Source organism: Camellia sinensis, unplaced genomic scaffold (genome assembly GCF_055761805.1).
Source record: "Camellia sinensis isolate YWXY unplaced genomic scaffold, ASM5576180v1 Unanchor3, whole genome shotgun sequence".
Classification (NCBI taxonomy): Eukaryota; Viridiplantae; Streptophyta; class Magnoliopsida; order Ericales; family Theaceae; genus Camellia; species Camellia sinensis.
In genome coordinates, this window is record NW_028129178.1 from 11,414,366 (window position 1) to 11,429,582 (window position 15,217).

The 15,217-nt window shown below is 33.8% G+C and overlaps 1 protein-coding gene across 1 annotated transcript; it reads right to left on the minus strand.

Annotated features, from left to right (window-relative positions):
- Window positions 1-925: 925 nt before the first annotated feature.
- LOC114298179 (cyclin-D5-1) lies at window positions 926-3,433 on the minus strand. Its single transcript, XM_028242710.2, has 5 exons — window positions 3,046-3,433; window positions 2,838-2,924; window positions 2,459-2,756; window positions 1,932-2,056; window positions 926-1,804 (listed from the first exon to the last, which is right to left on the minus strand). Exons 1-5 carry the CDS (start codon window positions 3,316-3,318, stop codon window positions 1,622-1,624), a joined length of 966 nt encoding a protein of 321 aa, XP_028098511.2. The 5' UTR covers window positions 3,319-3,433; the 3' UTR covers window positions 926-1,621.
- Between the last annotated feature and the right edge of the window lie 11,784 nt (window positions 3,434-15,217).

Genomic DNA, 15,217 nt, shown 5'->3' on the forward strand with positions numbered 1-15,217 from the left:
GTTTAGTTTGTGTTTGAGAGATGTGTTTTAGAGATAAAAAGTACAAAAAATTGTTTGGTTTGATTTTTTTCAAAAGATGTTTTGAAAAATTATTTTGAGAGAAAGTTTTGGAAAAGTGATTGATTTGATGTGTGTGAGAGAGAGATTTGTTTGGAAAACTTGTTTGGTTTACAAGTTTTGAGAAATTTTTTTGAGAAAATTTGTTTGGTTTGATTATTTTTAAAAACTTATTTGTAGAGAAAATTTCTCAAAATTTTTTTAGAAATACAAACCAAACGAACCCCATGTGTCCTATTACAACCAAAGGGATTTTTTTAGTTATAAAATAGTTACTTCCATTAACACAGCTAATGACAGAATAATAAAACCTTAATCTCGAATAAAAATTCAATGTCACGGTGATATCACATTATCACAAACAAATTTTACCACCAATCAATAACTATAAATAGGATGGTAAATCTCAATTGAAATATAACAAATCACTTCAACATAATTATATAACCACCAAATACATATATGATGGATTTTTACCATGAGTAATGCTAGAGACTCCAAATATTCTACTAAAAGTTTTACCAAATGTCTCACATGAGTGTGGAACCCACACAATGTGGGTCCCATGTGGGTCCCACACCCATATGAGACATTTGGTAAAATTTTTGGTAGAATTTTTGGAGTCTCTAGCATTTTTGTTTTACCATACTTCATAATAGTTTGTTAATAGATAGTGATACACCCTTGACCTAATCTCACACTCGGTAGTATAATGCAAATACTTTAATGGCTTGGAAAGCAAACACAACCAATAGTTATTCCGTTGCCATACAAGTCCTTAGCTCACCAACAATCAACATAGAAATTTTGTTGGCTTAGAAAAATACAAACCCAGTACAACAAAGATCTATTCCAGTAAATATTTTAATATAATCAACATAGAAAATACTTTCGATTCCACAATGTCTAGGCTTTTCATGAACCAAAAGCTAAACTTGAGAGAAAAAAAAAAAAAAGAGCTAGCGGGCCTCACTTTAAAAGGCATTCATTCCTAAACATTGAAACAAAATCCAATCACATCCCAACTTTACAAACCTCTTTTGATGGCCAACATGCAACATAGATGCATCAAATCACACCACCACTCCCACAATTCCCCTATTCTCCGGAGTCCTCATTGCTCTCAAAGCTTTTTCAAAGTCAAGAAAGAAACCCATCCCAAGCAAACCCATCATCAAAAGTTGTGGTTCCAAATGTATCTTACATTAGAAAAGTGAAGATTGAAAAAAACAAAAACAAATTGAACAAGTGAGCAAAACTAAGAATGATTGTTGTGCAATCAGCTTTCAAGTCCTATATCCTATCTTAGGGGCCTCCATTCCACCTTTGTGAGATTTTTTGAGTTGAAATTAGCTTTGCTTTTACTTCCCTTTTTACCTCCTCTGTTTCTCATTTCTTGCACATGTTTGCTGATGAGACAATCAACTCCAAAATCATATTCCAGAAATTTTAACACACTCATTACACCAATAATAATCACTTAATACACCACTGCCAAAGACGTAATCAAAATTCCTCTACCGGCATCGCTTCTCATTGGGTATGCTATATATTTTTATCAGAGTCATGGAATGTAAGCCTTTTTCTTTTGAGTTCTAATGGCAGAACTAACCAAAGAATTTTCAAAAACATCAATCTCTCTTGATCGGATCGGCGAGAGGTGTGAGGATATTTTAAACTTGGGTACTGTTGTTACTTTCTCCATGTCTAATTCCTGCATTTGATTATAGCAAGAAGACATGTCCTCCTGTAACAAAAAATGCCTCCAAATCAATATACAATACTCATTGATTATAATCCACCTACATTTTCTATAGAAAAATAAATATTAGAAATTGACGCCAAGGGAAATGAGGATGAAAATCAAGACTCACAATTTCACTTGGAGAGAAAGCATTGATTGTATTCTCAAAAGCCTGCCTTGTTAGTTTTCGATTCAATGCCACCAATGTTGCAGCCCCAGCTATGACAGACGGTCGATGATCCATTAAATTTACATCTATAAACAAGATCAAAGACCAATGTAGAAATTAAATGCAAATCAATTCAATGATTTGAAGATAAATAAATCTTCACAAAATTTGAAGAGACTTGTGCAAGTCAGTAAAATCACAATTTTGACTTGCAGGACCTCTTTGCATATCTAGATTTTTACAATTACTATCTGTACCAATTGGTATATCAATTAGTGTACCAACATATGCTATAACATTACAATTTCAAAATTATTGACCACACCCATTATACATACTATAAAGACTCAAACTTCTAAAACTATGTTATATTTTCCGTTAGTACATCAATTGATAAGGCAATTGGTGCGTATAGATTTATTCTTACCATTTTTATTTATTATTATTTTTTTTTTTTGGGTTTCAATTGATTTCTGTCTAAAATTTACCTCTCATTATAGCCAAAATGAGGTGTACAGTTCTAGAAACCACATTCCTTGGTGGTGGAGAGTGATGGTTCCCAAGGGTTCTGATGAAGTAATGAATGAAAGCAAAAGGAGTGACTGAACTCATTCTCCACTCCAATGTATTCAATACCAAAAGCTCCATTCTCTGAATAACTTTGCTGTCAAAGTTGTATTCCTCCAATTGAAACTCTGAGGGTGATGGTACTCTGTATTCCTCCATCTTCGCTGCCAAAGACAAGCACGCCATTGATAACAATTGCATCGCCCACCACTTGTCACTCTGCTTTTAATTATAATAACCAACAATCAACCAAAAAACTTTAAAATTTATAATCAAAATTGAAATTGAAATCAAACTTACATCAATAGCTCGCCTCGAAAGAAACCGGTCAAAATATGTCATTGCTAAGTAACCTGTTTGAAATCGGAATCCTAACGACGATCTTGTCTGGATTACAGTACACAAAACTGAGTCATATATAATGAAATTAATATTATAGTATAGATAGATATATAGAGAGAGATGGATGCGTAAATGAGAAAGTTTGGATTTGGAAATTGAAACTGACTTTGAGGATCCAAGCGATGGCGTTTAAGCGAGCACATTTGATCCAGTTATCGATGACGATGTGTGAACAATTGTGGGTTTGGAACCCAACATTGATCTCTCTGTCCAGCAACAATTTTATACATTCCTCTTCTTCTTCAGAATTTGAAACAGTGTAATCACTCAAATTAATCAAGGTGTCTTCATCTAAGTCTTCTTCGTCCAAGTGAGGCTCAGTTTCTTGACAGAGGAGCTCGCTAGAGAGAGATGTAGAGCGAGAATGAGAATCCCCCATTGCATTATTCTCTCTTTCTCTCTTTCTCGGGAAAACAGAAGGGAATATAGAATACGTATTTATCAACCGCTAAATCCACGATTTGGAGAGAGAAAGGGAGGTTTATTTGACCACATTGAGGAGGGAGAGAGAGATGGTGCCCTCCAATTCCAAATATATCGGAGTGTGATATAGATGGGAGTCCGGATTCTCGGCCACCCTACTCGGCAGCCCCCAAAACGACGTCGTTTTGGGGGCAAATTTTCAAAAAAAAAAAAAAACGCAGAGGAAGAGAGGGAGGAAGGAGGAGGGAGGAGGAGGTGGAGGGAGGGAAGGGCCGGACTGGAGGGGGCCATAACCAGTGGGGGAGGAGAAGGAGGAGGAGGAGGAGGCGGAGGCGACGTTGGTGCAGCTGTGGCGACGGCGGTGCAGCTGCTGCGACGATCCGGATCGGGCGACGATCGGACGGCTGCGACGGCCGGCGGCGAGGCGACGAGCTGCGATGGCGAGCTCGCAGCCTCCACCCTCCTCCTTCCTCCCTCTTCTCCCTCTCCCCTCCCTCTGGTTTCGAAGAGAGAGAAAGCCAGAACGAAGAAGAAGAAAATAAAAAAAAAAACAAAAAACAAAAAACCCCCAAAATGACGTCGTTTTGGGGGGCTGCCGGGTAGGGCGGCCGAGGATCCGAATTCTATAGATGGAGGCAATTTTTAAGAGAAAATGTTATAGATTTTAAATAATGTATTAAATTTTTTATCACATTTTTTATATGGGTGTGAGACTCACACAAATATACATGTGTGTGTGGGTCTCACATTTATGTTAGAGATTTGATAAAAAATTTAATACATTATTTGGAGTTCTTTACGGCACTCATTTTTAAGTATGTAAGAGTATATAATATGTATTTGTGTAATTTCTTATAAATAAATGTAAGTTATTTTATAAAATTGTATAAACTTTTATAAATATATGTAAGTTAATTTAAAAAAAATTAAAAATCACAATTTATATACTCCCTCTGTTTCAAAATAATGATCCTTTTTAGGGAATTTAACTTTTTTTGATAGTACAATAATTATACTTTAAAAAAAATAATTTTTCAAAATTATCCATTAATAGTATATTTTTTGGAGAATATCAATGCTATAATTGTATTTTTATGTTGTTAATGAATTTAAAATATATATATATATATAAAATTTATATTATTTTTGTACTTAATTTTTGAAAAAAAATTAATATTTTGAGATAATAAAAAATAAAATAAAAAATTAATATTTTAAGGCGAAAAGAGTATATATATATATATATAAATTTATGTAATTTTATAAAATAATTTATATATATTTAAGAGAATTTAAATAAGAGCCGTGGCAACATGAGGTTGACGGAAAACATAACAAAAAAAATAAATAAATAATTTTTTTTTTAGACCAATCACACGCGACCCCAGTACTCCACTGAGAGTCCGAAGCTTTTTCCTTTAAATAAATACATACTTTGTACACTCAAATGTTTTTTTTGATAGATGGATGGAGTTTCGTTGATTGATTTGATTGTAGCCAAACAAGTGTGGTGGTTGTGGGTTGAGACTGTGAGTCATGGTTTGGAGCCTTGGTGGAAGGTAGTGATGATGGTGAGGTAAGGGAATCATGATTTCAATGACTCGTGAGGGTGCTGTTATGGAGGGTTGGTTTGGGATATTTTAAATTAATGTATTTTTTAATTTTTTATAAAAAAAATATAAAAAATAAGAAAGTTAGATATAAAAATAAAAAAAGGATGCTGATTGATGCGATCTAAATAAATACATGTATATAAAAAAAAATATACTTTTTTAGTGTAGGCCAACCACCTACTAAGATTTTAACTTGTTTTGAAAAGTATGTTAAATGTTAATTTTTTAATTTTTTATATTTTTTTAAAAGAATATGTAAAAATATAACGATGTGATTTGATTTTAAAAAATTTAAAAATTTAAAACATTACTTTTAGTTGAGTTGTCAAAACAAACCTTTATGAAATTGCCTTCCAACCAATTTCAGTCATTGAATTATTTTGTTTTTATATTTTAAAATACTCATTATTATTATTTTTATTTTTAGATGGGACTCGTAATTATTAATTAAACCCTATAACAATAAACATTTTAAAATTTAATCTCACCAATTTGAATTTGTGAGTGTTTTAAGATAGAGGATTTGCACTCTCCTTTTCTTATTATATGATAAATAAGTGTTACACTTAATTCTAAAGGGTTAGTTAAGTAGTAAAAATTTAAAAATAAGATTCAATGTCTCAAATTTGAGTTAATCTAAAAAAGCACTAGAGGTCTACCTAATGTACATTACAAGGCCTCGGGATTAGTCCATGTGTGCAAAAGCTTACTCTAATACCCAATTATAAAAATTTAAAACAAAAATCAATACTATACCCATAATAAATTTGAGTTTATATGAGATGATAAATAATAATATTATGATGAATATCTATTAAAATTTATTTAATGTATCATGTGTTATTATTGTATTGATTTAACGAGTCTAGAAAAATATTTGAAGAAAATGTAAGCTTCATAATATTGGGATAAGCTCCTCTCGTGGGCTCTAACTCACTCTATATTTGTTCATGTTTTTCTTCTGTGTTCTAACCCAGACACATACAGATGATTCGAATCGTTTACTTTTGTAGGTCTTGTAATAAAATTTATTTAAGCAAAAAAATAATTTTATCTAACAACTATAAATATGGGACAAAATGTGATAATTTTTGTGTTTATAGTTGTCTGATAAAAACAATTTTTTGCATAGATGACTTTTATTGAAGGGCTTACGAGATAAACGTTTTGAATTATCAATGTAGCTTCAAATTAGAGCTCATAAAAAAAGTATAAATAAATATGGAGAGATGAAGATATAGAGGAGATCTCATCCCCATAATATTAGAAATAAAAAAAAGATCCAGAAAATATCACACCTTTTATTTCAAATTATTTGGACAATTGGATACCAATTATTGATCGACAATGCTACGTAACTCAAATTTTGTGGCTCAAACGTGGCTCAAATGGCCAAAACGACGTCGTTTTGAGTACAGAACAACATAAAAATGGCCGAAACGACGTCGTTTTGGCCATTTAAGCCACTTTTGAACCACAAAATTTGAGTTACGAGACATTTTCCATTATCGACTCATTTAGGAATCAATCATAAAAAATGCGTGATTAAATTTAGATGTGATGTTTTAAGAATTTCTCTCTGATGAGTCATTTCACATATCAAAAATAAACATTAAACTATATCAAATTTCGTAGAATAATGGTAAGTCCAGGTATCGATCCACAAGGACAAACGAGAAATTAAACTAATTTAATTATTAAATTCCTAAATTAATTTTGATAAAAAGATTGAGGGATATCATGACTAAACAAGAATTAAATGAAATTGAGAAATTGAATTGACAATTAAAAGTAGGGTTTGAGATATTGACTTCTAGGAAAATCCTAGGGCAAAAAATTCACCACTAACCACATAAATAGGACTTAACATCGGCCATCAATTGCAGTCCAGCTTGAACTACCCAATATTTTACAACTACAAGTTTGAAACATTGATCAAAAGGATTGTTGCATTCAATGTACAAGCACGAATTATCCCAAGTAGCACGAGTCGCTGCTCTAAACAATAGTAGCAACACGACCCGTCTCTCGTAGCATGACTCATTTCATACTTTGAACACAAACATAAAGAAAACTAATGTATGGAAAGCATTAAACAATCACAGAAAATAAAATACTTGAAGAGATAACAAAGAAAATTATTATAAACTTCTAAAACATCCATATATTTATTCAAACCATTTCACAATCAAAGCCTAAGAAAAATCTCTTACATGGCTAGGGTTTCATCAAAATCCTAGAAACAGCAGCCTAGCCACCCATGTAGGAATGTGAAGCGGTGGAGGAAGAAACAGCCACCATGGGAGACATTCTTTAAACTTCAAGTTCTTTTTTTCAAACCATAGCCTCTCTCTCCCTTTTCTCTAAAATATTTTCAAACCCCGTTTCAGAATTTTTTTTTTTTTTTTTTCCCAACAGAAGAGCGTTAAATTTTCATGCATGCAATCCTAGGTGGGCCGCTCGAGCGGTGGTGGACCGCACGTGTGGTAGAGCTTGCCCGCATGTGTGGCAAGGTGGCAGGCTCATACTTTTCACTACTTGCACAGACAATCTGCTTTTGCGCCACTTTTTGCTTGAATTTGTATGTTATCGGCCAAATCTGTACAAGTGCACAAAACACATCATCTCCACCAAATAAACAAAATTCAAAGACTATAAATATAACTTAAGCGGCTTCAATGTGGTACCTTTCGGCCTACATCACATCTCCCAATTTACATTTTCCAAGTCCCTCGAGCAAAACAATAGGAATTAGAAAAAGAAAAGACTTTAAACCACTTTTGTAAGGATCACGATTGCATTGAGCATATGCAACAAGCATTTAAACCACAAGGTTACCCTAAATGGATGAGTATAGTCTCGTGAGGGTTTCCAGAAATGATATCCACAAACATCAACATATTCACATATGTCCAACAATAATAAGTAATCACATTACTCTAACTATTAATTAACTTATGTGCCAACAACAATGTGATATTAAGACATGATGAGTCATTGAAGGCACAATGGACAAGCATGAAGGAATCTTTTGAGCAAGAACCACAATCCAGTTAATACAAAAGTTAAGTCCCATGTACTTGTGAATGCTAGTAAACACATCATCAGTGGCCTTGGTGTAAAGTGCATTCCCAATAACTAGTTAACTATCCACTATAATAGCCTAGTGTAACTCACAATAACACCAAACATATATAGAAAAACTAAACTTTTGCAATGAAGATTCTCATCAAATTTTTTTTTTTTTTTTTGAAAGACTGTGCAATGTCCTAATCTATTAAGCTTTCCAATCAACCCATGTAACAAGCATTGGGTTAATAACTCCCAAACCAAGCGATTTTAGGGCACTAGGTGTGAAAACACCCCTACGGGCTTAATAACTCGAGCTGAAAAGGTTACGAACCTGAGCAAGTCTTTATTCTTTCTTAACTGTACAATGTCTAGGCCCTTTAAGCTTTCTAATTAACCCATGTAGCAAGTATTGGGCCAATGACTAACAAACCAGACGGTTTTAGGGCACTAGGTGTAGAGACACCCCTACGGGCCTAATAACTCGAGTTAAAGAGGCTACGAACCCCAACAAGTAAACTTTTTTTTTTTTTTTTTGAGAATCAAGGCTACTCATTTATTCTTTTTTGCAACAATAGCAATTATCAATGATATACACCAAAGATTAGAATAGAGAGGTCACCGCTATGAAAGTGTGTTTATGTGAATCAAGGCATACTCATGACAAGTGCACTAATACCACAAATACAAACAACTCTCCTAGTACAAACATCACATGCGAGTATTTACCTAATAAATCCTTTTCGTACAAGTCCACTATGTTCCCCAATTAACATATGCTTATATCACCACCATACTGGCAAAAAGTGAACATCAAGTGAAGTGGTGCAATCAAGTGCAACAAGTATAAATATGAATTGTTTTTATAAATACCCTCACCCCCCAGCTAGAATACAACATTGTCCTCAATGTAAGCAACTATAAAATAGATAGTAAAATGAGAGAGAGAGGATCTTACTAGACAACGTAGGCGCACATCTAGCGAGGCAAGGACACACTAAACATACATATACACATTTTTTTTTTATGTGAATTGTACAATATAAAAGGAAAAGAAAAATAAAATAAAACAAAACAAAACAAAGATAAATAAAGAAATAAAACAAAGAAAATAAAATAGATATCACTGATTTGGATCCGGCAGTGAGGGAAAATGCTGCTCAAATAAGGCATACATCAACGTCCAAGTCTCGAATGCCTCATCATGAACCTTAGCGCCAAGCTGATCAAACCACAGTTGGTTCGACTCCTCGGTATGCGTAGAAGTCAGTTTGCAAAGATGCAACTGACTGCTGATACCCATCAAATGTCGTCTGCAAGTAATCCCGATATGCCTGATAGTCTGCCCGGAGATCAATCATAGATTGCTGAATCGGCTTGATTATCCAAAATAACCTGATATTGCACGTGCGTCATACGAAATGGCGGTGGTGGTGGCCCTGGTGCAGTGGCGGGCTCTGCCGAAACATCATTAGGAATGGTTCGCGAGTAGTGGTTTGGCACCATTGGGTTTTACAATAAAGTGTTGGCGTCAAAAGCTGAACCTCAATGGGTTCGAGTGGGTCCCTTGGATTTCTTCCGGTGCCACCAACCCACTGCGTGAGTGTTCGACAACTTGAAGACCGGGGCCTACTGGGCATCTACACCGTCACTGAACCAGCGTATCCTCGCATTGTGCGAGTCTTTTATCAAAACATGTATATCAGTGACGAGGCCCCGGAAGCTCTTCTGTCTGTTGTTGATGGGGTGGAATTAGTGGTCACACCAGCTTCCATTGCTGAGGTTCTCCATTATTCCATGGACACTACCAATGCAGAGCAGTTCCTGGTGTTCACTCGAGAACTCACAGTCCCGGCACTGGTGACCGAATTCTATGAGGGGCGGCAGGATGATGACAACCACGCTATCATCCATCGGACTAACTTACCGCGCTGCCTTCTCTTCCTTGATGTGGTTTTAAAAAAGAATGTCATCCCTCTAGACTACAAGGAAGAACGGCGAGGGGACTTCTCCATGCCTTGCTCCAATTTGACTTCGGATTTTGGGTCAACATCCCTATTTTGATCTTCAACTAGATGACATGTATCCTTAATGAAGTCAAGTTGCAATAAACAATAAACTATACCAAATTCCTTAGAATAATGGTAAGTCCAGGTATTGATCCACATGGACAAACGGAAAACTAAACTAATTTAATGGTTAAATTTCTTAATTAATTTTGATAAAAAAGATTGAGGGATATTATGACTATACGAAAATTAAATGAAATTGAGAAATTAAATTGACAATTAAACGTAGGGTTTGAGATATTGATTTTTGGAAAAATCCTAGGGTAAAGAATTCACCACTAATCACATAAAAAAGACTTAACATTAGCTATCAATTGCAATCTGGTTTGAACTACCCAATATTTCACAACTACAAGTTTGAAACATTGATCAAGAGGATTGTTGAATTCAACATACAGGCACGAATCATCCCAAGTAGCACAAGTCGTTTGCTCTAAACTATAGTAGCAACATGACTTGTCTTTTGTAGCATGACTCATCTCATACTTTGAACACAAACACAAAGAAAACTAATGTATGGAAAACATTAAATAATCACAGAAAGTAAAATACTTGACGAGATGAAAAAGAAAATTATTATAAACTTCTAAAACATCCATACATTTATTCAAACCATTTCACAGTCAAAGCCTAAGAAAAATCTCTTCACATAGCTAGGGTTTCAACAAAACCCTAAAAATAGTAGCCTAGCCACTCATGGAGGAGTGGGAAGAGGTGGAGGAAGAAGAAGCCACCATGGGAGATATTCTTCAAACTTCAAGTTCTTTTTTTCAAACCCTAGCCTCTTTCTCTCTTTTCTATAAAATATTTTCAAACCCCTTTTCAGCCTCTTTTTTTTTTTCTTTTTATTCACAGTAGAAGAGCCTTAAATTTTCACGCAAGCAACCCTAGGTGGGCTGCTCGAGCGCCCATGTGGGCCACTCGAGCGGTGGTGGGCCACACGTGCTGTGGAGCTTGGCCGCACGTGCGGTGAGATGGTATGCTCTGACTTTTCACTACTTGCATGGATAATCTGCTTTTGCGCCACTTTTTGTTTGAATTTCCATGTTGTCGGCCAAATCTGTACAAGTGCACAAAGCACATCATCTCCACCAAATAAACAAATTTCAAAGACTATCAATGTAATTTAAGTGGCCTCAATGTGGTACTTTTCGGCCCACATCACTTTCATTACTCTAATATCATGTTTGTTTGCACAAATATGGTCTTAGAATTGGATTAATTTAACAAAATGTATAATATGATGTTTCATTAAAAAACTAGGATCAAAACTAATAGTTCATCCAAATATAATATCTGCATACACGGTATCGGCTTTGGCCCAAAGCCGGTAAAGTTGCCGCTTTGGGCCTCCGAAAATTGAGCAATAAAAAAGTTCTAAATATTTTTTAACTTATAATAGTCCATAAAAAAATTTCACCTGAATTTGAAAAGCCCAATAAAATCTAGTGAAAATTCAAAACTAATAGTTGGTCGGTGTAGTGAATTATTTAAAATAAATGGATGATTGTTTGATATGGTGAATTATTTTATATTAATGGATGGTTGTTTCCCAAATACATAAATTGCACATAAAACACGATTAATTATACTAGTTACAGTTGTTTCTGGGGAAATAAACTTTTTAAATTTAAGATTGATTAAATTTTTCTTCAGTCAACTATCTCATAAGAAAGATTGAATGTATTAGCAATTTAATTAATTAAAAAAGATTAGTTAATAAGTTGAATTATGTTTGATTAGCAATTTTGTAATTAAAAATACGAGAAGGTTGATGTTCAAGTATACAGTTTGTTCACTTTTTATTTAGTATTTTCAGTTTCAATTATTTTAATTATTTTTATTTATTGTATTTTTTTTATATTTAAATAATTATATATATGATCAAAATTTGAATACATAATCTTTTTTATTACATTTAAAAAATATATATATGAGAGATCCTATATCAAGTGTTCGCTTTGAACTACCAAAATGTTAGAGCCATCCCTGTCTATTCATAAAGAAGACTAGCGAATCCTAAGAATGGAGGTGAGGTACAAAATAAATGAGTAAGAAGAGGTTTAAATTATGCGGAATTTTTTTTAAGGTCCCTAACATTAAGATTTTATAGCATAAAGGACATGTAATATTTTCACAGTGGTTGGGATCCTTCAACATTTTTCCAGAGATATTTCAATCTAGAGAAATTTCAAAACATAGAGAAATTTGTGTTTTGAAATTTTTCTAGTTTAAAATTTATCTAATTTGCTATGTGTATATATATATATATATATATTTGTAGAGAGATGCGAAGACAAGGAAGTTGATCTCAGATCTAACCAACGTGAGTCTCCACTCTCCTTCACCTTCACTTTAAGGGTAAAACTTCTAAAGAGAGTGAGAGAAAGAGAAGCATATTATTTTGTGCATTTTCTCAAAGGACTTCTTGAATTCAAATCCACCAACACCTCCATTGCTATAAAAAAACCTTTGAATCTCTCGGTTCAATTATAATATAATCAACTTGGAATCTCTTGGTTCAATTACAATATCATCAACTTCGTGACTCACATCAACACTCAATCCATCGAAATCAAAATCGATTGATGATGCTTGTATTGAAAAGCTCAATTTCGAACCAAAATTCACATTCTTCACAGAACTCTCAAACCCTAACGATGTTGCTGAGGTTGTGGCTTTGCCACATTCGGATTGTTCCAATCGCGCTTGATTTGGTTAGTGGTGAGGACCTTAAGTTACAAAATAAAATATTGTGGACCTCTTCTACTATCAAAAGTTAAAGAGGGATGTTAGAGTAATTTTTCTTTAAATTAATTAGTTAAATTATAAAATAAAAAAAAAAGATTTTGTAATCCCTCGTAATATTGAGTTAATTCGAACATAAAATAGGATATTCAAGCTAAAATGATTGATAATCTCATGACCAACCATTCTATGAATGTTAAATATGACCTGAATATTATTGTGCTTAACTTACGGTGCCATTGTTTATGAAAAACGATGTGTACCTGATTTTTTGCCCAATATATAGGGGTGAGTATGGTTCGATTTTATTCAATTTTGAAATAAATCAAAATCAAATCATTATGTACGGTTCCATAAAATTAGGGACTAAACTAAATGAGGAAAATCTGAGAATCAAACAAAACCGGATCATGAAAACGGAGTTCAGTTAGATTTGGAACTATGATTTTCATGAACTTTGCTATCATTAATAATATAACCACAACTTGCTCAAAGAACAAATAATATATCATTGTTTTACAAACAAAATTGTTTAAATGATTGTTTATAACTAATTCTACTATTATACAATAACACTTATAAATAAAGAGTTGATAACTTATGAACGTATATATAATACTAATAAGATACTTTGAATGTGCACCACAAATAATAAATTATATATATCTAAATAGTTCGATTCGATTCTAAATTAAAACCGTATTTATGAAATCCCGAATCGAATAATGATTAAAAATCAAGAGCAACTATGAATCGAAAGAATCAAACTAAACAATTTTATTTGATCTGAATCAGACTGATTTATATATTTGTTTTAAAAAATTTACACAGCCCTATTAATACGTGCCTAATAAAAAATTAAAATCATCTAACATTTGCTATGTCATTGCAAAATGAAAACTTTGACAGTGGCGTGTGCAGATCATGGACCAATGAGAGATAGATATAGGGTTTGGCACACCACTGGTAGAGAGTGGAGTGGTAGCGCACTGGTATTGTGGTTGGACAGCGTTTGGGCCCACAAAAAAGCCCAACCAAAACTCTGTTCCGATGTGATGAATTTTGCGATACTGATCAAAAAATTATAAGAAAAAAAATGGCCGTCTCATGATATGTTGTATGCTATTTACCATCTCTTTATAATTAAGGTCATATTTTTGTTTAATCCTCTACCATGAATTGAGTACACAATCAACATAAAATTTTCGAAAAATAAGATAATCATTCTTTCAAAAATTATTTTATTTTTGGGGAATGCACCAATAAATCCCAAATCTTTCTCTTATGACCCATTTGATCTTATATTTTATCTTATGATCCAATTAGTCCCAAGCTAATGTTAATGACAAAATAACCAGTGTTACGCTATGTTTTGCGCTTTTTAGTAAGGGTAAATGAGGAAAACCCCAACGTGATATTGACTGAAATGCCCAAAACTCTGTAGATGTTTGTTTTCCCTCCAAACAGATCGTTACGCCGATGTTAATGGCCTTTTTTTTGGGTTGGTGTTCATCACCATCAACAACATCAACTACATCACCAACATCACTAAAAAAATATCATAAAAAATCATCAATATCATAAAAACATCGTCAACTACATCACCAACATCACTAAAAAAACATCATAAAAAATCAGCAACATCATAAAAACATCATCAAACATCAACAACATCAAACATCAACAAAACATCATCAAAAAACATCAACAACATCAAACTTTAAAAAAACATCATCAAACATCGAACATCACCAACATTAATCATCAACATGTGAACATCAAACATTCCAGTCCAACAACATCAACAAAAAATTTGAATTTTAGGGCCTAATCGTATAACACAGTGATGTTCTTCAGACTCCCATTTTTCAGATCGCATCTCCACTATCAACAAAACCCCACTTTGATCATCTTCTCTGTCATTGATCGATTTCTCTGTTTCTTTCAATCTTTCAATCATGGAGATTTATCATACATAAAGAAAAAAAAATTATATATATACATATACATATACATTTACATAGAGAGAGAACTTAGAAAAGAGGGATTTCGATCTCAAAAAGAGGCCAAGGCATCGTCGCGATCGAAGGCACGCAGAGAGAAATCTTCACAAGGTTTGATCGTGTCGGATCTGAAACCTTTCCAATCCCCATTCCTAGACCTCCCAAATTGCATAACCCAAAACCTCCCAGAGCTTCCATCAATGGCGAGCCAACCACCTCCCCTCAAACCCCCAAACCCAATCGCCGAGGCCGCAAGAGAAACCCCACAACTTCCTAAACTCAATCTTCATCGAAACCGAAACGAACCGGAAAAACCTAGTCCCAGAACGGAACAATTGAAGCAAATGGAACCA